This window comes from Lithobates pipiens, unplaced genomic scaffold (genome assembly GCF_037356315.1).
Source record: "Lithobates pipiens isolate NorthernLeopardFrog02 unplaced genomic scaffold, aLitPip1_a1.2 Scaffold_13, whole genome shotgun sequence".
Taxonomy (NCBI): Eukaryota; Metazoa; Chordata; class Amphibia; order Anura; family Ranidae; genus Lithobates; species Lithobates pipiens.
The window spans coordinates 295405411-295426094 of record NW_027507718.1 but is presented as its reverse complement, the minus strand read 5'-3'; the positions used below and the strand labels follow the sequence as shown (position 1 = coordinate 295426094).

Here is a 20684-nt window from a genome sequence, read left to right as displayed (position 1 = left end):
ATTACTCTGCAGTAACCCCCATTACTCTGCAGTACCCCCCAATACTCTGCAGTACCCACCATTACTCTGCAGTACCCGCCATTACTCTGCAGTACCCCCAATACTCTGCAGTACCCTGCCATTACTCTGTAGTACCCCCCAATACTCTGCAGTACCCTGCTATTACTCTGTAGTACCCCGCCAATACCCCGCCAATACTCTGTAATACCCTGCCATAAATTGCCATACCCAGCCATACTCAGAGATACCCAGCCATACTCGGTGATACCCTGAAATACCCAGCCATAGACGCCCCCCACCCCTCACCGCCCTCCGGTGCTTCTACCAACTCGCCAGTACGATCAAAGCCAGAATCTTTTTTTTATTTTTTATTTCAGGCTTCCCAGCCTAGAGGTGAGATGTGGGGTCATATTGACCCCCCAGATTTCACTGTAAAGAGGACCTGTCACCCCATATTCCTATTACAAGGGATGTTTACATTTCTTGTAATAGGAATAAAAGTGATCAAAAATATATTTTTGGGGAAAAAAATGTCAAACTAACATAAATAAAGTAAAATGAACAATAAAAAAATAAAATAAAAATTAAAGCGCCCATGTCCCCATGTGCTCGCATGTGCCACACATGTGAGGTATCGCCGAGAATGTTAGAGCGAGAGCAATAATTCTAGTCCTAGACCTCCTCTGCAACTCAAAACATGTAACCAGTAAAAAAAAAATTAAAGCGTCGCCTATGGGGATTTTTTAAGTAGCGACGTTTGGCGCCATTCCACGGGCATGTGCAATTTTGAAGAGTGACATGTTTGATATCTATTTACTCAGCATAACTTCATCTTTCACTTTATGCAAACATTGGGCTAACAAGTGGTTAATAATAGAGCTTGCAGTCAGTAGTGTTAGGAGATAGTGCGTGCTGTCTGCGTGCTCTGTACCCAGTACATACCGCTATAATATAGGGCAGGCCCCTACTTTCAAACATCCAACTTACAAACATCTCCTACTTGCAAACGCAAGGAGACAGCAGCAAGTGAGATGAAAAAAGATGGACGACAAAACAAATTATACAGGGGTGATAACCCTTCCCTATGTTTTCCAAAAAGCTTAAAGATAGTTTTTTTGACTGGAGCTACACTTTAAAAATGTACCGGTTGAAAATGACAAACAGATTCAACTTAACACAACAAACCTACACAGTCCCTGTCTTGTTTGCACCGCCTGTATACTGCTGTTCTGAGTATATAGGGCCTGGGGGCCACACGCATTTCCTTTTTTTAATATGGGTACGGGGTTCCCCTTAATATGCGTACAAGACCCAAATAGGCTGGTAATGGGCAGGGAGGGCTACCCATGCCATGTTTCTCAATGATTTTCAACCATATTGCAGGAACCAGATATAACATTAAAACCGCAAGCAGTTTTAAATGGTGTTATTTCCGTTTAATGTCATTTTGTGCAGGGACTGTTCTAAACACGGGAAACACGTGGCACTTCACAGGCATACTACAGACACCCCCCAGGCACCATATTTAAAGGAATATTTCACTTTTTTTTTTTCACTTTAATCGTCATTAAAATCAGTGCTCCCGCCAAAACGGCAGTTTTTAAAACTTTTTTTTGCAGTGACCCATGTCCCCTGAGGCAGGAGGCAGGTCCCCAAACCCTTTTTAGGACACTATCTTTCATATTAGCCGTTAAAATTAGCACTTTCCAATTCGAACGTTCGAGTCCCATAGACTTCAATGGGGTTCTAACGTTCGTACCGAACGCGGGGGTCGTTCGCAAGTTCTGGTGCGAACCGAACCGGGGGGTGTTCGGCTCATCCCTACTCCTGGTGCTGGACAACGTGTTGCTGAAGAATCGGTCAGAAGGAGCAGTGGAGAAGGTGGCCGTCTGACCGATACGTTCAGACAAATTTTTAGTCCGTAGCCCCAAGGTATGATCGGTTCCAGCAACCATCGCCAGCGTCCGATTTACATGGTGCAGGAATACCTAGGGGTAAGGTCAGACTTGGACACCTTTCCCACCGAAAATCCTCTGGCTTACTGGGTCTTGAGGATGGATCACTGGCCAGAGCTTGCACAGTATGCAATTGAGCTACTGGCCTGTCCTGCATCCAGCGTTCTTTCGGAACGCACCTTCAGTGCTGCTGGTGGCTTTGTTACCGATCACAGGGTGCGCCTGTCCACCGAATCAGTTGATCGACTGACCTTCATCAAGATGAATCAGTCTTGGATCACTCACAGCTACCAAGCACCTGAAGCTGATGTAACCGAATAATTTTTTTTGAAATATCACATCCCTTCAAGACTGCCTATGCTGATGCTGAGTGACTGTCCTGTTATGTTGATTGTCTATCCTCTTCCTCCTCCGCTGATATGTTGGAAGAACATTTCTGGTTCTGGGTGATGCCATCAGCCCAATTTTTCTGCTCCTGTTTAACAGGGGCGTTTAATTACAATTTTTGATGCAATGCTTTGCAGCAGGGCTAATTCCTGCAATAAAAATAGAGTATATGGGAAAGGTTGCAGTGTGGTGGCACCAGCACCAGTGCCTAAGGCCCAATTTTTCTGCCCCTGTTTAACAGGGGCGTTTAATTACAATTTTTGATGCAATGCTTTGCAGCAGGGCTAATTCCTGCAATAAAACTAGAGTATATGGGAGAGGTTGCAGTGTGGTGGCACCAGCACCAGTGCCATCAGCCCAATTTTTCAGCCCCTGTTTAACAGGGACATGTAATTACAATTCTTGATATAATATTTCACAGGAGGGCCCCTTCCTGTGCCCACCCAGAGTAACTGTGAGGACTTATAGTGTTGTGGCACCAAAACCACAACCACCAAAGGTCAATTTTTCTACCACTGTTCAACAATGGCATGTAATTACAATTCTTGATATAATCGTTCACAGCAGGGCACTCCAGCGCCCACCAAGAGTCACTTTCAGGGCTTACAATGTTGTGGCAAAACCAACACCTTGTTCCGCCATTTCTGCAGAGCATATAGGGCAGGCCCCTACTTTCAAACATCCAACTTACAAACATCTCCTACTTGCAAACGGAAGGAGACAACAGCAAGTGAGATGAAAAAAGATGTACGACAAAACAAATTATACAGGGGTGATAACCCTTCCCTATGTTTTCCAAAAAGCTTAAAAATAGTTTTTTTGACTGGAGCTACACTTCAAAAATGTACCAGTTGAAAATTACAAACAGATTCAACTTAACACAACAAACCTACACAGTCCCTATCTTGTTTGCACTGCCTGTATACTGCTGTTCTGAGTATATAGGGCCTGGGGGCCACACGCATTTCCTTTTTTTAATATGGGTACGGGGTTCCCCTTAATATGCGTACAAGACCCAAAGGGGCTGGTAATGGGCAGGGAGGGCTACCCATGCCATTTTTCTCAATGATTTTCAACCATATAGCAGGAACCAGATATAACATTAAAACCGCAAGCAGTTTTAAATGATGTTATTTCCGTTTAATGTCATTTTTTGCAGGGACTGTTCTAAACACGGGAAACACGTGGCACTTCACAGGCATACTACAGACACCCCCCAGGCACCATATTTAAAGGAATATTTCACTTTTTTTTTCCACTTTAATCGTCATTGAAATCAGTGCTCCCGCCAAAACGGCCATTTTTAAAAACATTTTAGGCATTGACCCATGTCCCCTGGGGCAGGAGCCAGGTCCCCAACCCCTTTTTAGGACAGTATCTTGCATATTAGCCCTTAAAATTTGCACTTTTAATTTCGAACGTTCGAGTCCCATAGACTTCAATGGGGTTCTAAAGTTCGTACGAATTTGGGGTCCGTTCGAAAGTTCTGGTGCGAACCGAACCGGGGGGTGTTCGGCTCATCCCTAATTGTCAGTAACAGACTTACAACCACCCTACTTAGGCCTTCATGCTCTCACACACACTATCACTCATCAGGTATCCAATGGAGGAAATATCTCTGACAGTTGAAAAATTACCAACCAGTCCCAAGTTCAGTAGCTCTATCCTGAATCAGGTAAAAGTTACTGGGTTAGATCCTCGTCCAGATTTCATTGAAGATCACATTGAAGGCAGCAAACTCAGTGCAAAATAGATGGAAAGTCGAGCTGGTACATATGAAAGCAGACAGGCAATGGATTTCCATGGATGGAAGTAATGTATCACAGGGAGATGGGCTGGTATTGGGTTTAAGCAGGTGCGGGTTGATAGTCCAATAAAATCTCACCAGTCCAACATAGCACCTAAAGATCCACTGGTTAACTTGGGATCTGTCTCCACAGCACGCCAGTCACTGCGTCCACTGCGTTAAGGCAAGTCAAGTGGCCATAGTCTAGATCAAAGCATCATCTCCTCTGTGATGATAATGTCACGCTTGACACGTTTCACTAGTCAAGCTAGTTTCTTCATAGCGAGGCTTCAGTCTACGGCCACTTGACTTGCCTTATATGCTCCAATTGCCATGCACGGACTTCAACTGGCATGACAGGAGGAGTGTGAACACCATGACTGATGTGCTGTGGAGACAGATCATAGAGTTAATCGGTGGATCTTTGGGTGCTATGACGGACTTGTGATATTTTATTGGACTATCTAATGCTTAGCCCTGCTTAACCCCAATACCATTCCATCTCCCTTTGACACATTACTTCCATCCGTGGAAATCCACTGTCTGCTTTCATATGTACCAGCTCGACTTTCCATCTACACTGAGCAAAATTATAAACGCAACAATTTTATGTTTGCCCCTATTTATCATGAACTGAACTCAAAGATCTACTTCTTTTTTCTATGTACACAAAGGCCTATTTCTCTCAAATATTATTCACAAATCTGTCTAAATCTGTGTTAGTGAGCACTTCTCCTTTGCCGAGATAATCCATCCACCTCACAGGTGTGGCATATCAAGATGCTGATTAGACAACATGATTATTGCACAGGTGTTCTTTAGGCTGATCACAATAAAAGGCCACTCTAAAATGGGCAGTTATATTGTATGGTGGAGGGGGGTCCAGGGGTCCACAAACCAGTCAGTATCTAGTGTGACCACCATTTGCCTCACGCAGTGTAGCACACCTCCTTTGCATAGAGTTGATCAGGTTGTTGATTGTGGCCTGTGGAATGTTGGTGCATTCCTCTTCAATGGCTGTGAGAAGTTGCTGGATAGTCTCAGGAACTGGAACACAATGTTGTATACGCCGATCCAGAGTATCCCAAGCATGCCCAATGGGTGGCATGTCCTGTGAGTATGCTGGCCTTGCAAGAACTGGTATGTCTTCAACTTCCAGGAATTGCGTACAGATCCGTGAAACATGGGACCATGCATTATCATGCTGCAATATGAGGTGATGGTCATGGATGAATGGCACAACAATGGGCCTCAAGATCTTGTCACGGTATCTCTGTGCATTCAAAATGCCATCAAAATGCACCTGTGTTGTTGTCCATAGTATATGCCTGCCAATACCATAACCCCACCGCCACCATGGGCCTCTCGATCCACAACATTGACATCAGCAAAGCGCACACCCACACAATGCCATACATGCTGTCTGCCATCTGCCCTGTAAAGTGAAAACCGGGATTCATCCGTGGAGAGAACACCTCTCTAAAGTGCCAGACCTCATCTAATGTGAGCATTTGCCCACTCAAAGCGGTTATGGTGACGAACTGCAGTCAAGTCGAGACCCCAATGAGGACGATGAGCATGCAGATAGGCTTCCCTGAGATGGTTTCTGACAGTTTGTGCAGAAATTCTTTGGTTATGCAAACCGATTGTTGCAGCAGCTGTCCGGGTGGCTGGTCTCAGATGATCTTGGAGCTGAAGATGCTGGATGTGGAGGTCCTGGGCTGGTGTGGTTACACGTGGTCTGCAGTTGTGAGGCCAGTTGGATGTACTGCCAAATTCTCTGAAACGCATTTGGAGATGGCTTATGGTAGAACATTCAAATCAAGGGCAACAGCTCTGGTGGACATTTCTGCAGTCAGCATGCCAATTGCACGCTCCTTCAAAACTCCCTCAAAACTTGCGACATCTGTGGCATTGAGCTGTGTGATAAATCTGCATATTTTAAAGTGGCCTTTTATTGTGGCTGCGATTGTGGAAACGAGAGCTTGAACAGAGGTTTTGTGTGTGTAAACACACAAATCTCTGTTCTGTCAGGGGAGAGGAGACCTATCGTTTGTTCCTACTAAGTAGGAACGATAGATCTCCTTCCCCAGTCAGTCCTATCCCCATACAGTTTTTTTCTATAATCTTTATTATTTTTTATTATTACAATCAGTAACAAACAATAACAAACATAACCAACAAACATGAAGAAAAGAGAAAAAAAAAGAAAAAAGGAGGCGGGGGGATATAATGTCCTCTCCCTTCATGGGAAAGGAAGCTATGTACTCCTGTTCACTGTGCTGTAATTAGTCCATGGTTCCCATTTAGCCTAGAACTCTTCCAGTTAATTACTATTAGTACAAACCCAATTCTCATCTTCCATAATTTTGTTAACCTGTGTCGCCCATTGTTCTATTGTAGGTACTTGCTGCTTTTTCCAATAGACTTGGATTAGCCCTTTAGCTGCATCCAACAAATGTGGAACTACACTCTTTTTATATGCCCTGATGGAACTTAGGGTACCATGAAAGAGTCATAGCACCGGGTTGTCCCTGATCGAGGCCATTATTATTTGTGAGATCGCTTTCCTAAGCGTGGGCCAGAATGGCCTAATCTTAGGACATTCCCACCAGATGTGAATATGGGGCCTTGTTGCCTGCAGCCCTGCCAGCATCTATCCGAAACTGAGGGGTATGTGATGGCCAGCATCTTCGGAACCCTGTACCACCTGGACAAAAGTTTATAATTTGTTTCCAGTGTTTTAATATTTATAGAAGATATATGTACTAGTCTTAACATATTCCTTTTCAGATCTACATTTCAGATTTACAGCGATTGCACTTTCAAGTGCACTTTCAGTGCAATTTCAAGTGCACTTTGCACTTGTAATTTGCACTTGTAGTTGCAAAGTGGATTTTCCTTTCGTAAATAACCCCCGATGTCTGTTCAACAATCCATGTTAAATATAGAGCAAGACACCATCCCCTAGCTGTTTATACCAAAGAGATTCCAAATCAAAGAGAGGTTCCATCCTTCCAATCTCCTTTAGGTGGACAGTACAAAAATGCTGTAATTGCTGATACCTTCAGGTATCCATTGGAAACTCACCATGTTCCTCTCTAAGGTCCCTCAGCAGGTGTAATCTGCTGTTCCGCATAAGCTGAGGACAGGTAGTGTCTTCATTAATAGCCCAAGATTTAAAAAAAAGTAATGACTCCCCTGGTGGAAACTGGCAGAATCCCCCTAATGATAACAGTGGAGAGATTTTTTGAGCTAGAGATTCTTGTTTGTTAACTGAGTCCCAGAGCTTCAAGGTGTGGGTGGTAAGAAAGGAGGCAGTTTTGGACAGCCCTCTATATGGGTATGTGACCCATGGAACTTGGGCTAAATCACAACCAGCCAATGTCTTTTCTAATATCACCCAGACCCTTTGGGTGGTATGATGTCTCCAACTAAGAATTCTAGTTAAAGCAATTGAATACTTGCCAACAGTCCTAATTTTCCCGGGACAATCACGATTTTGGGTCCTCGCCCTGATTGGAGGCCGTCCTGATTAAAATCTTTCCCATAGTTTGTAAATGTTATAACTTTTGCATAAACCAATCAATATACGCTTAATGCGATATTTTTTTTACCAAAAATATGTAGAAGAATATACATCGGCCTAAACTGATGAAGAAATTCGTTTTTTAAATAGATTTTTCGGGATATTTATTATAGCAAAAAGTAAAAAAAAAAAACGTTTTTCTTTCTAAATTGTCTTTTTTTGTTTAGTAGTGCCGTATCACAAAAAATGGCCTGGTCATTAAGCAGCCAATTCTTCCGGTCTGTAAGCAGCTAATACTGCTTTTTTTTTTTTTTGTAACAAACCCTGCAGAGTAAAGAATTCAATGCTTTGTGAAAAATACACGGAAAGTGAATATTTTTAGAAAGGCCATCCTTAAAATGGTAACAAATAAAAAGCCTATGATAAAATGTCATTTTCTTAGCGTTTCTGAGCATGCCAATTATCTAGAAAAATGTCTGTTACTCAGGGGCCATAGATGAATACCAATGTTTTTTCTATTACGCTGTGTGATAGGTAGGGCATTGTAGGGTCGACAGAATTCAGAGAATATATATTCAATTTTGATTTTTTTTTTTTTCAAAATAAATAATTTGTTTTTTATTGAATAATACGGTTTACAGACAGAAGACAATCCTTTACATCAGGTTATTTATATTCATTGGCATGTAAAATGACAAGTGCTGCCAGAACACTTGAAACCTCCCACATTAGTTAAGAACGTTGGTACGGTATTAGTTGGTAGCAAGATCTCCTTTAATGACAGGAAGTGGTTAGCATTCCATAACAGTGATCACTTCCCTGAAAAGAGTGACAGTGAACATATTGCAAAGTACCATCCAGGCTCTGTCCTAAATTGTGTTTACTAGAAGATTACTTGTATGAGCATTATAGATGATTTCCATATAATCAGTCTGTAACCTCATGACATTTTGTACGGTGACAGCACTTTAATAAATGTATTTTTAGAAAAAATAGTTATAAACAAATTTTATATATATATATATATATATATATATATATATATATATATATATATATATATAAATAATGTTTAAGCTGGATGCAGATGATATAGAACAATGATTTGCACCTAGCTCAGAGATGAGACTGTGATGTGCCACATGGTGAGGCAGTTGGTAATAAATCACTTTTCAGCACCTCAGTGTGGCCAGGAAAATGAAAGCAGCTTTCTGACTGGCTGCCTTGGTCTTCAGTGCACCTTTGCTTGGTTATTAAAAAAAGAGGACACAATTCTATTTGAATTCGAAAACAAATTTGAATCGAAATCGAATTCGAAAAAATTTGAAATCAATTTTCTAAAAAAGTTTAAATAATAGAAAATAATAGTATGGAAAATAAAAGAATAGAATAGAAAAACGATAGAATAGAATACAATATAAAGAATATAACCATCTTCAGAAATTTTATTTCAAATAGAACAAATTTGCATAGAAAAGATTAGAATTGAACATAATAGAAAAGAATAGAATAGAAAATTAGAGACTAGAATAGAAAAGAATCGAGAAACAATCATTATAGAATAGAATATAATAGAAAGAAAATAACCATTATATTCTTTCTATTTTATTGTACTTTAGTCTATTCTATTGGTTTTCTATTCTATTATCTTATTTTCTATTCCATTCTTTTCTAATATTTTCTATTATTTTCTATTATTTTCTATTCAAATTTCAAATTTCTTAAGATGATTATATTATAACTATCTTCCGAAATTCTAATTTCAAATAGAATGAATTTGAATAGAAAAGATTAGAATAGAATGGGAAACAATAGAATAGAAAATAATACAAAAGAATAGGATATAAAAGCAATCAAATATAGTAAGAAACAGTTATGCTACATCAACATCTGTCGTACCACCAGTGCCCCATCCACATCTGTCACAGTGCACCAGTGCCCCATCAACATCTGTTGCGGTATACCAGTGCCCCATCTACATCTTTCACAGTGTACCAGTGCCCTATCAACATCTGCCACAGGGTACCAGTGCTCCCATCAACATCTGTCACAGTGTACCAGTGCCCCACCAACATCTGCCACAGGTTACCACTAGTGACCCATGCACATCTGTCACAGTGCACCAGTGCCCCATCAACATCTTTCACAGTGTACCAGTGCACCAGCATCTTCAGAATAGAAAAACAATTAATATAGAATAGCACAAAATAGAAAGAATATATCCGTTATATTCTCTCTCTTTTATTTTATTCCATTCTATTGATCTCCTTTTCTAATCTTTTCTCTTCCATTCCCTTATTTTCTATTCTAATTTTTTCTATTCAATTTCAAAATTTCAGAACGTGGTTATGTTATCTGTTTTATTCTATTCTGTTCTATTGTTTTTCTATTCAATTCTATTCTATTGTTTTCTATTCTATTCTTTTGTATTCAAATTCGAACTTCAGGTTATATATTATATTCTTTCTAGATTCTATTCTTTTCTATTCTAGTCTCCTATTTTCTATTCTATTCTTTTCTATTATTTTCTATTCTAGTCTAATCTTTTCTATTCAAATTCAAATTGATTCTGTTCAAAATTTGAATTTTGGAAGATGGTTAGTCAGTATCAATAGCTTAAAGGGGTTGTAAACCCTCTTTTTTATTTGTTTTTAAATAACAAACATGTCATACTTACCTCCTCTCTACAGTTCGTTTTGCACAGGGCTCCTCCTCTTTGGGGGTCCCCAACGGCACTGGTAGCTCCTCTCCGCATGGAGAAGGCTCTCCTAAGGTGGACACCCATGCGGGTGTGCTCCAGAGTCCTGCTTCTGTGTCCATTCACCCCCTGGTACTCCCGACATTGGATTTGATTGACAGCAGCAGGAGCCAATGGCTGCGCTGCTATCAATCTATCCAATCAAGAGCCGATACAACGGGCAGAGAGGTAGAGCGCCTCTCCGCAGAAGGAATGAGCGGGCTCAGGTGTGTAAAATGGGGAGGGGGAGCTGGTCAGCATACACAGATCCACGGTCCTGCTGTGTTACCGGGCAATTGCGATTGTCCGGCGGACATCGCGCCCGCCCTGCGAGCGCCCTCTAGTGGCCCGGGAAGGCGAGGGAGTCATATGGCGCCCTCCTGCAATGAGAGTTGTGCCACCTGGCCATCAATTGACAGCCGGCGGTCGGCAAGCAGGTAAGTAATAAAGAAACAAAAACTTCTGTTCTCTTACTTAACCAATTCAGCCCTAGAAGAATTTATCCCCTTCGTGACCAGATCATTTTTTGCGATAGGGCACTGCGTCGCTTTAACTGACAATTGCACCCAAACAAAATTGACGTCCTTTTTTTCCCACAAGTAGAGCTTTCTTTTGGTGGTATTTGATCACCTCTTGCGGTTTTTATTTTTTGCACTATAAACAAAGCGACAAGTTTGAAAAAAAAAAGCAATATTTTTTTACTTTTTTATATATATATATATATATCCCCAAAAAATATATAAAAAAAAAATTTTCCCCTCACTTTAGGCCTATATGTATTCTTATACATATTTTTGGTAAAAAAAATAAAATAAATTGCAATATGTGTATATTGATTGGATTGGCGCAAAAGTTAGCTAGGGGATAGATTTATTGCATTTTTATTATACAATTGTTTTTATTAGTAATGGCAGCGATCTGCGATTTTTATCGTGACTGTGACATAATGGCAGACACATTGGACACTTTTGACACTATTTTGGGACCATTGTCATTTATACAGCGATCAGTGCTATAAAAATGCTCTGATTACTGTATAAATGACACTGTCATGGAAGGGTTTAAGCACTAGGGGGCTATCAAGGGGTTAAGTGTGTCCTAGGAAGTGAGTCCAACTGTGGGGGGGGGGGATGGGCTACCTAGGACATGACAGCGATCACTTCTCCCGATGACAGGGAGCAGTAGATCACTGTCGTGTCACTAGGCAGAACAGGGGAAATGCATTATTTACATCATCTCCCCATTCTGCGGCTCCGTGACATGATCACGGTACACCAGCGGACACCAATACGCCCATTTGCGCAGCCATTCCATTGTGCCAACATATATTGTCGTGCGCTGGTCGGCAAGTGGTTAAATAAATAAGTGCCAACATCCGCACAGAACGTGCTTCTTGTGCTCCAAAAAAGTATGCAAAAATGAAAGGCGTAAAAGAGTTTCTCTTCACAGTGCTGAAGTCTCCAATAGCAACTGGATATATTAATGTTCCCCACAGGTTACCTTCCATGTACACTCCCACCCTTGTCATTGGACATCATACATGATAGAAGCATGATATGTCCAAAAAGGTTGAGGTTGTACACAGTACCTGGGGAGCACTTAAATATATTGGCTTTAGCGCTATTTTTATAATAGAAAAAGCCAGAGCACCATATACAGTATCACATTGGATAGCTGTTAATAAGAATTGTACCTGATAACATTTAACTTGGGCATTACTTCTGTGTAAGATCCTGTAATCACTGTCCTTTCATGTTTCCCTTTTAGATATGGAAACAGTACGCGCAATTATGTGATAAGAGTAGGAGATTATCACACACTTGTCCCAGAGGAGTACGAAGAGGATTTGGGAATCCAGCAGATCATTATCCACAAAGACTATAGACCAGATGGAAGCGATTATGATATTGCTTTAATAAGACTAGATGGAGCTTCAGAACAGTGTGTGACATTCAGCAGCCACGTATTACCAGCCTGTCTACCTACGAGGCGAGAAAGGCCACAAAAAACAGCATCGAATTGTTATATTACAGGATGGGGCGACACAGGTATTTATTTTTATTCTTCAACACATTGTACATGTATTGCTTTCTTCGAGGATAAGCCTTATTCTAACATGTTGTCATGTTACAACCAAAAACACAAATGTATTTTATTGGTATTTTATGTTGATACACCAACACAAAGTGGCACAGAATTGTGAAGTGGAAGGAAAATGATAAATGGTTTTCAACATTTTTTTCACAAATAAATATCTGAAAAGTGCAGCGTGCATTTGTATTCAGCCCCATTTACTCTGATACCCCTAACTAAAATCTAGTGGAACCAATTGCCTTCAGAAGTCACCTAATTAGTAAATAGAGTGTAATTTAATCTCAGTATAAAAACATTATATATTTTTTTTTATTTGGCGCAGGGTTTCCCCTAATTTCCATATGAGACCTAAAAGAAAAATTTGCATTGATACATGTCCCCTGGGGCAGAAGCTAGGCCCCCAAACACTTTTTATGACAATAACTTGCATATACGCTTTTCCAATTTGCACTTTTGATTATTTATGTTCGTGTCCTATAGACTTTAACGGTGTTCGTTTGTTCTGCCAAATTGTTTGCCTGTTTGCAAGTTCTGCTGTGAACCGAACCAAAACCAAATCTGGCATTTATGGAAGAGGGGCAAGAAGAAAGTCATTGTTGAAAGAAAGCCATAAGAAGTCCTGTTTGCAGTTTGCTAGAAGCCATGTGGGGGACACAACAAATGTGGAAGAAGAAAATGGTCTGGTCAGATGAGATCAAAATTGAACTTTTTGGCCTAAAAGCAAAACGCTATGTGCGGTGGAAAACTAACACTGCACATCACCCTGAACACACCATCCCCACCGTGAAACATGGTGGTGGCAGCATCATGTTGTGGGAATGCTTTTTTTTCAGCAGGGACAGGGAAGCTGGTCAGAGTTGATGGAAAGATGGATGGAGCCAAATACAGGACTCCTGTTATGCCGTGTACACACGACCGGACTTTCCAGCAGACTAGGTCCGACGGTCTTCCCAACTGGCTTTTCGGCGGAGTTCTGACAGACTTTCCGAACAAACGGACTTGGCCACATACAATCACACCAAAGTCTGACGGATTCAACCGTGATGACGTACGACCGGACTAGAATAAGGAAGTTTATAGCCAGTAGCCAATAGCTGCCCTAGCGTCGGTTTTTGTCCGTCGGACTAGCATACAGACAAATGGATTTTTCGACCGGACTCGAGTCCATCGGAAAGATTTGAAACATGTTCTAAATCTAAAGTCCATCTGATTTTTTGACAGCAAAGGTCCGGTAAAGCCCACACATGGTCAAATCGTTCCGACAAATTTGTTCCGTTCGCTGTCGACACTTTTGCTGTCGAAAAGTCCGGCCGTCTGTACACGGCATAAGAGTCTGCAAATGACTAGAAACTAAGGCAGACGTTCACCTTCCAGAAGGACTAAACATACATACAGCCAGAGCTACAATGGAATGGTTTATATCAAAGCATATTCATGTGTTTGAATGGCCCAGTCAAAGTCCAGACCCTAATCCAATAAGGAATCTGTGGCAAGACTTGAAAATTGCTGTTCACAGACTCTCTTCATCCAATCTGACAGAGCCTGAGCTATTTTGCAAAGAAGAATGGGCAAAAATTTTACTTTCTAGATGTGCAAAGCTGGTAGAGACATCCCCATAAAGACTTGCAGCTGTAATTGCAGCAAAAGGTGGTTCTACAAAGTATTGACTCAGGGGGACTGAATACAAATGCATGCCACACTTTTCACATATTTATTTGCAAAAAAAAATTAAAAACTATTTATTATTTTCCTTCCACTTCACAATTGTATTCCATTTTGTGCATTAACTCCTTACATTTACATTGTCCTCAAGCACTGCACTGACAAACAGCTTTGCTGTTAGAATAACACACTTCTCCAGTATAAAGCCCCATACACATATCAGATTTTCTGCAGATTTTTTCTTTCAGATTTACCAAAACCATATAATATGAGGTCAAGACTTAGGAGTTTCAATTTGTATGCAATCAGGCAGGCCCTTGCACTACATGGTTTTGGTAAATCTGCAGACAAAAATCAGCAGAAAATCTTTTAGTGTGTAGGGCTTAACAGTTTCCAATCTTCACTTTTCATGACATTTTGGAGTCTGTGGGAATTTGTGTCCATTTGGCCAAAAATCATTGTATAAATGGCCACCGATATCCAAAGACTGATTGCAGTTTTGGGGTATTCTACAAGGAAAATGTGCCAAAAAAAATGTGCCAACTTAATATAGATCAACTCCCCACCTAAGAAATATTGGTTATATGAAAAAAACCTTATACTTACCTATGTGTATGCAGCATCGATCCAATACTGTATCTGTCCCCTGCCATCACTGCACTGAGAACTGAGTGATCAAACACTGCTGATCAATCAGTTCTCCCCTCCACTCTGAACAGAGAGTCATGACTGCCAGTCACCGGCTCTCTGACCTGCCCCTCTAATGATCACTGGAGCGTTAGGCTTGGGAAGGTAAAGAGCAGCTGTGCAGCTGAGAGGCTGAGCCAGCTACCAGTCCAGGCATCTGGGTGGATCCTGACTGTAAAGTTGGGATCTTTTACCAGCCTGGACCAGCCAAGTGACGTCAGCGGACAGTGGGCTTTAGCCCGCTGTCAGTTGAAAATGAGTCAGAGGAGTGCAGAATAATTTGCACGTCTGTGATCTATAGGAGAAGTAGGGCAAAAAAGCCTTGGCCCTACTTCTCTTTTAACATTTTTTTAAAATAAAGAATCACCTTAACAGAATAGCCTAATTTAAAATAAATAAACATTTGCATCTTTTCATGTTGTGTAATGAATACTTAATTAAATACCCTTTACCTGCGCCACAAGAGCTCCACAGGCCTTAGCTTACATGATTGTTGCCTAGTAGCTGTCACTAATACTCTCATACGGAGGATATTCTCACACTTATGGCATCTTATAAGAAATAGATTATAATTATGTAGGCTTTGGCCTCCCATGGTTCCATTCAGTTTCCCTTTTAAATAAAGGGCCTTACAATGTATCACATAGAGGATGGTGTGTGTCACCGAAAATAAGCAGCCCATGCTTTGGAAAAAATGTCTCCAGCTGAATGACTACGATTTTGGGACAAAATAAAGCCATAATACAGGCATACCCCACATCTGTTTACTAAAGCTGGAAAGTGCAAAATCAGGCTCATTTCTGCATAGAAACCAATCAGCTTCTAACCCCATCTTGTTCAATTAAGCTTTGGTAATAAAACCTGGAAGTTCATTGGTTTCTATGCAGAAGTGAGTCTGATTTTGCACTTTCCAGCTTTAGTAAATAAACCCCATTGGGTACTTAAAAGTGGGGTATGCCTGTAACTAAAAGTGGTTGCTCATGACACATTTAAAGCATGTTGCCTAAAGCCATAGGGGTTCATTTACTAAAACTAGAGAGTGTAACATCTGCTGCAGCTGTGCATGGTAGCCAATCAGCTTCTAACCTCAGTTTGTTCAATTAAACCTGGAAGCTGATTCCTTTCTATGCAGAGCTACACCAGATTTGCATTCTCCAGTTTTAGTAAATCAGTCCAATTGTGTTTATTCTTGTCCAGAGTATACACACTTCCACTATCGATACTAGAAAGGCTTGAAAATAAAAAAAGTACAATTTAAAAATAAAAATTAAAATTTCAGCTTCCTTGCTTACTAAATCACATTACAATCAATATTGTGTGCAATTGATTGAAAAAGGAACATATAATAGGTGTGATGTATTATAATCAAGCACTGTATAAACTATACTATGAGTATATACAGTAGAGCTTGACTTTATCTGGCCCTTTGGGCACTATTCCTCCCACTGATATTAAACAGTATACCGCCCACTGACAACAACAATGGGGCATAATTCCTGCTACTGAGCTCAACAATGGGGTGCTATTTCTCCCACTGACACCAACAATGGGGCACTATTCCACCCCGGAATACCAAGTCTGGTGCACTGTTTATTCCCTCTGATATCAGAAACAAATTCTATTCCCACTGGCCACAGTCTGCCCCCCAAAGTCTAAAGGACCATAAACTGACCCTTTATTTAGAAATTTTGGGGACCCCTGCAAAAGACCATAACAATCTGACCAACTCATCCACAATTAGCTGGCTGTAAGGCTGCCTCGGGGTGCACTATCAGTGTCTTTTGAAAAGACGATCAGCACCTTTGATGCAACATGACAAGCTAAATGATATTTCTTTGAATAAAAGCATTGCAAAGCAGTATAGTAATTAGACATGTGCATTCGTTTTCGTCCGAATGCATTTTCGTCCGAATTTCAGCTAATTTCGTTTTGACAAACGATAACGAAAGCACAAAATCCGAAAAACGAAAGATCCGACATAAATAAATGCTTTATTTTCGTTTTCATTGTTACAACAGTTCGATATAGAATAGGAGATTCGACATGACTCTGACAATAACAATCTGTCTATAGAACCTGTGGTGGAATGTGCCTAACCTTACCTCTATTAGTCCAAGATTATATAGAGAAAATATCCGACAGAGAAAAAAGATTTGACAGAGAGAAAAGATTCTGCAAGTTACTGTCCTAAAAAGTGTTTGGGGACCCGGGTCCTGCCCCAGGGGACATGTATCAATGCAAAAAAAAGTTTTAAAAACTGACGTTTTTTCGGGAGCAGTGATTTTAATAATGATTAAAGTGAAACAATAAAAGTGTAATATTCCTTTAAATTTCGTAGGGGGGGGGGGGGGGGGGTTGTCTATAGTATGCCTGTGAAGGGGCTCATGTTTCTGGTGCTTAGAACTGTCCCTGCACAAAGTGTCATTTATGCAGGAAAAAAAGTCCTTTAAAATCACTCGCAGCTATTATGAATTGTCGGCTCCCGTAATACAGAGAACACTCATTGAAAGTCATTGATAAAAAAATAAATAAATAAATAAATAAAAAAGCGTGGGGGTCCCCCAAATTCAATTACCAGGCCCTTCAGGTCTGGTATGGATATTAAGGGGAACCCCGCGTCAAATTAAAAAAAAATTGACGTGGGGGTCCCCCTAAAAATCCATACCAAACCCTTTATCCGAGCACGCAACCTGGCAGGCCGCAGGAAAAGAGGGGGGGACGAGAGAGCGCCCCCCTCCCTCCTGAACCGTACCAGGCCACATGCCCTCAACATTGGGAGGATGCTTTGGGGGTCTGTGACCCCTCAAAGCACCTTGTCCCCATGTTGATGAGGACAAGGGCCTCATCCCCACAACCGTGGCCGGTGGTTGTGGAGGTCTGCGGGCGGGGGGCTTATCAGAATCTGGAAGCCCCCTTTAACAAGGGGACCCCCAGATCCCGCCCCCCCTGTTTGAAATGGTAAGGGGGTACAAAAGTACCCCTACCATTTCACAAAGAAAGTGTAAAAAATAGTTAAATAAGACAAACACACTTTTTGAAAAATTCCTTTATTAAAAATAAAAAAATAAAAAAAAGATTCCAGCGGCGGTAATCCACTCTTGCTATCCAGCGACGGACGGTCATCTCTCCAGCGATGGCTCATCTCATCCAGCGCAGCGAATACATCCTTCTTCTGTCTCCATGGAGGAGACACTGCAGGGATTCCGGCGGCCTGACGTTTCTTATACACAGGCAGGTTTCCGTTACATCAGAGGGGGGCGGGGTCACCCATACGTCACAGAGAACCCCAGGTTTCCCCTTGCGTCAGAGGGGGGCGGGGTCAGGTGACGGGTGGCCCCGCCCTCCGTATATAAGAAACGTCAGGCCGCCGGAATCCCTGCAGTGTCTCCTCCATGGAGACAGAAGAAGGATGTATTCGCTGCGCTGGATGAGATGAGCCATCGCTGGAGAGATGACCGTCCGTCGCTGGATAGCAAGAGTGGATTACCACCGCATTTTTAATAAAGATATTTTTCAAAAGTGTGTTTGTCTTATTTAACTATTTTTTACACTTTCTTTGTGAAATGGTAGGGGTACTTTTGTACCCCCTTACCAGTTCAAACAGGGGGGGGCGGGATCTGGGTGTCCCCTTGTTAAAGGGGGCTTCCAGATTCTGATAAGCCCCCCGCCCGCAGACCTCCACAACCACCGGCCACGGTTGTGGGGATGAGGCCCTTGTCCTCATCAACATGGGGACAAGGTGCTTTGAGGGGTCACAGACCCCCAAAGCATCCTCCCAATGTTGAGGGCATGTGGCCTGGTACGGTTCAGGAGGGAGGGGGGGCCGCTCTCTCATCCCCCCCTCTTTTCCTGCGGCCTGCCAGGTTGCGTGCTCGGATAAAGGGTCTGGTATGGATTTTTAGGGGGACCCCCACGTCAATTTTTTTTTAAATTTGACACGGGGTTCCCCTTAATATCCATACCAGACCTGAAGGGTCTGGTTATAGATATTTAGGGGGAACCCCACGTCAAATTTTTTCTTAAATTTGAGGCAGGGTTCCCCTTAATATCCATACCAGACCTGAAGGGCCTGGTAATTGAATTTGGGGGACCCCCACGCTTTTTTTTTTTTTTTTTTTTTTATCAATGACTTTCAATGAGTGTTCTCTGTATTACGGAGCCGACAATTCATAATAGCTGCGAGTGATTTTAAAGGACTTTTTTTCCTGCATAAATGACACTTTGTGCAGGGACACTTCTAAGCACCAGAAACATGCGCCCCTTCACAGGCATACTATAGACACCCCCCCCCCTACGAAATTTAAAGGAACATTACACTTTTATTGTTTCACTTTAATCATTATTAAAATCACTGCTCCCGAAAAAACGGCCGTTTTTAAAACTTTTTTTTGCATTGATACATGTTCCCTGGGGCAGGACCCGGGTCCCCAAACACTTTTTAGGACAGTAACTTGCAAATTAGTCTTTAAAATTAGCACTTTAGATTTTGAATGTTGGAGTCCCATAGACTTTAACAGGGGTTCTAAAGTATGCTATATACTAGCTCCGTTGAATCTTCTTTATACATTCGACAGACACCATAAGCCTTCAAAGACAGATTTGACGTAATTCATGTGGATTTTCTGACGAATGCAATTTTTGAACGAAAAACGAAATAAATAAAAACGAATTTCGGGAGTAACTAAATAAATTAAGTTTTCGGACGAAAATGAAATTCCGAAACGAAATATTTTACTCTGCACATGTCTAATAGTAATATCACATGCCATTTGATAATGTGTTTACGATTTTACTAATGCCGCGTACACACGGGCGGACTGTATGGCGTACTTAGTCCGTCGAAACACATTTCAGCGGACAATCCGCTCGTGTGTGGGCTTCAGCTGACTTTTTCAGCGTGCAGTCCGGCGTACTAAGAATTTCGGATTTTTCGAAATTCTGTCCGTCGTACTTTGGTTTCAGCGGACAATCCGCTCGTCAGTATGCTAGTTCGACGGACTAAGAATGGCGCATGCCCAGAAAGGATTTACACGGCGGAAGGGTGCTTTGCTGTGTCTTGGACTTCCTATTTCTAGTCCCGTCGTACTTGCTGTACACGTCATCGCGCAAGCTTTCGACGGACTGTTTGTGCATCCGTGTGTGGTCAAGTCCGTTCAGTCGAAAGTACGACGGACTGTCCGTCGGATTGTATGATGAACTAAGTACGCCATACAGTCCGCTCGTGTGTACGCGGCATTAGTCTTCTCAAATCCCTTCTGACTTGATGTCCTTGACTGCTCACCTGGTTGTCCCATAATTTAATGGTAAATCCAGATCTCAATGACGATTACTGTATTTATAATATGGCAAATGTTACAGCCCCATTCCAGTCCTCTTCTAGACATTTATCAGTCAAAGAGGGCAAATCCTATAGAAAACCCTTCTACTTCCACACTGCTCACTTATCCAATGCACATATTAGCCCCACATTGAATACACTGCTATAGTGTGTTATAGCACTATAGACTTAAAATCCGTATTTGTGTTTGATAGCATATGTTCTGTTCTCCCATAAAGAATGTTATTAATGTTCTCAAATTTGTAGGTAGAATGGGGAACAAATGCAGGCAAATATACCTACACTTATTTATAATGAATAATCAATTTTGCATACCCTTTCTTCAATAAAATGATCAAATCAATATTAAAACAATACTTGACTGATTAAATAATTTAACCCCCCCCCCCAAAAAAAAATAAAAAATAATAATTATATATTGCATCTTATCAGTCCCGAAAGTAATTTTAAACCCCAAATCAAAAATTATTTGATGTGGTATCTGCATTAGTTTTCTTTATCTAGGCTTT

The 20684-nt window shown here is 41.4% G+C and overlaps 1 protein-coding gene across 1 annotated transcript in view; it reads left to right on the top strand.

Moving 5' to 3' along the window:
- Window positions 1-20684, top strand: part of PRSS12 (serine protease 12) — a 272750-nt gene that overhangs the window by 240738 nt on the left and 11328 nt on the right. The window contains exon 12 of the mRNA XM_077476813.1: window positions 12162-12442. Within this exon, the coding sequence (XP_077332939.1) occupies window positions 12162-12442 (281 nt within the window). The remainder of the gene's footprint in view (window positions 1-12161; window positions 12443-20684) is intronic.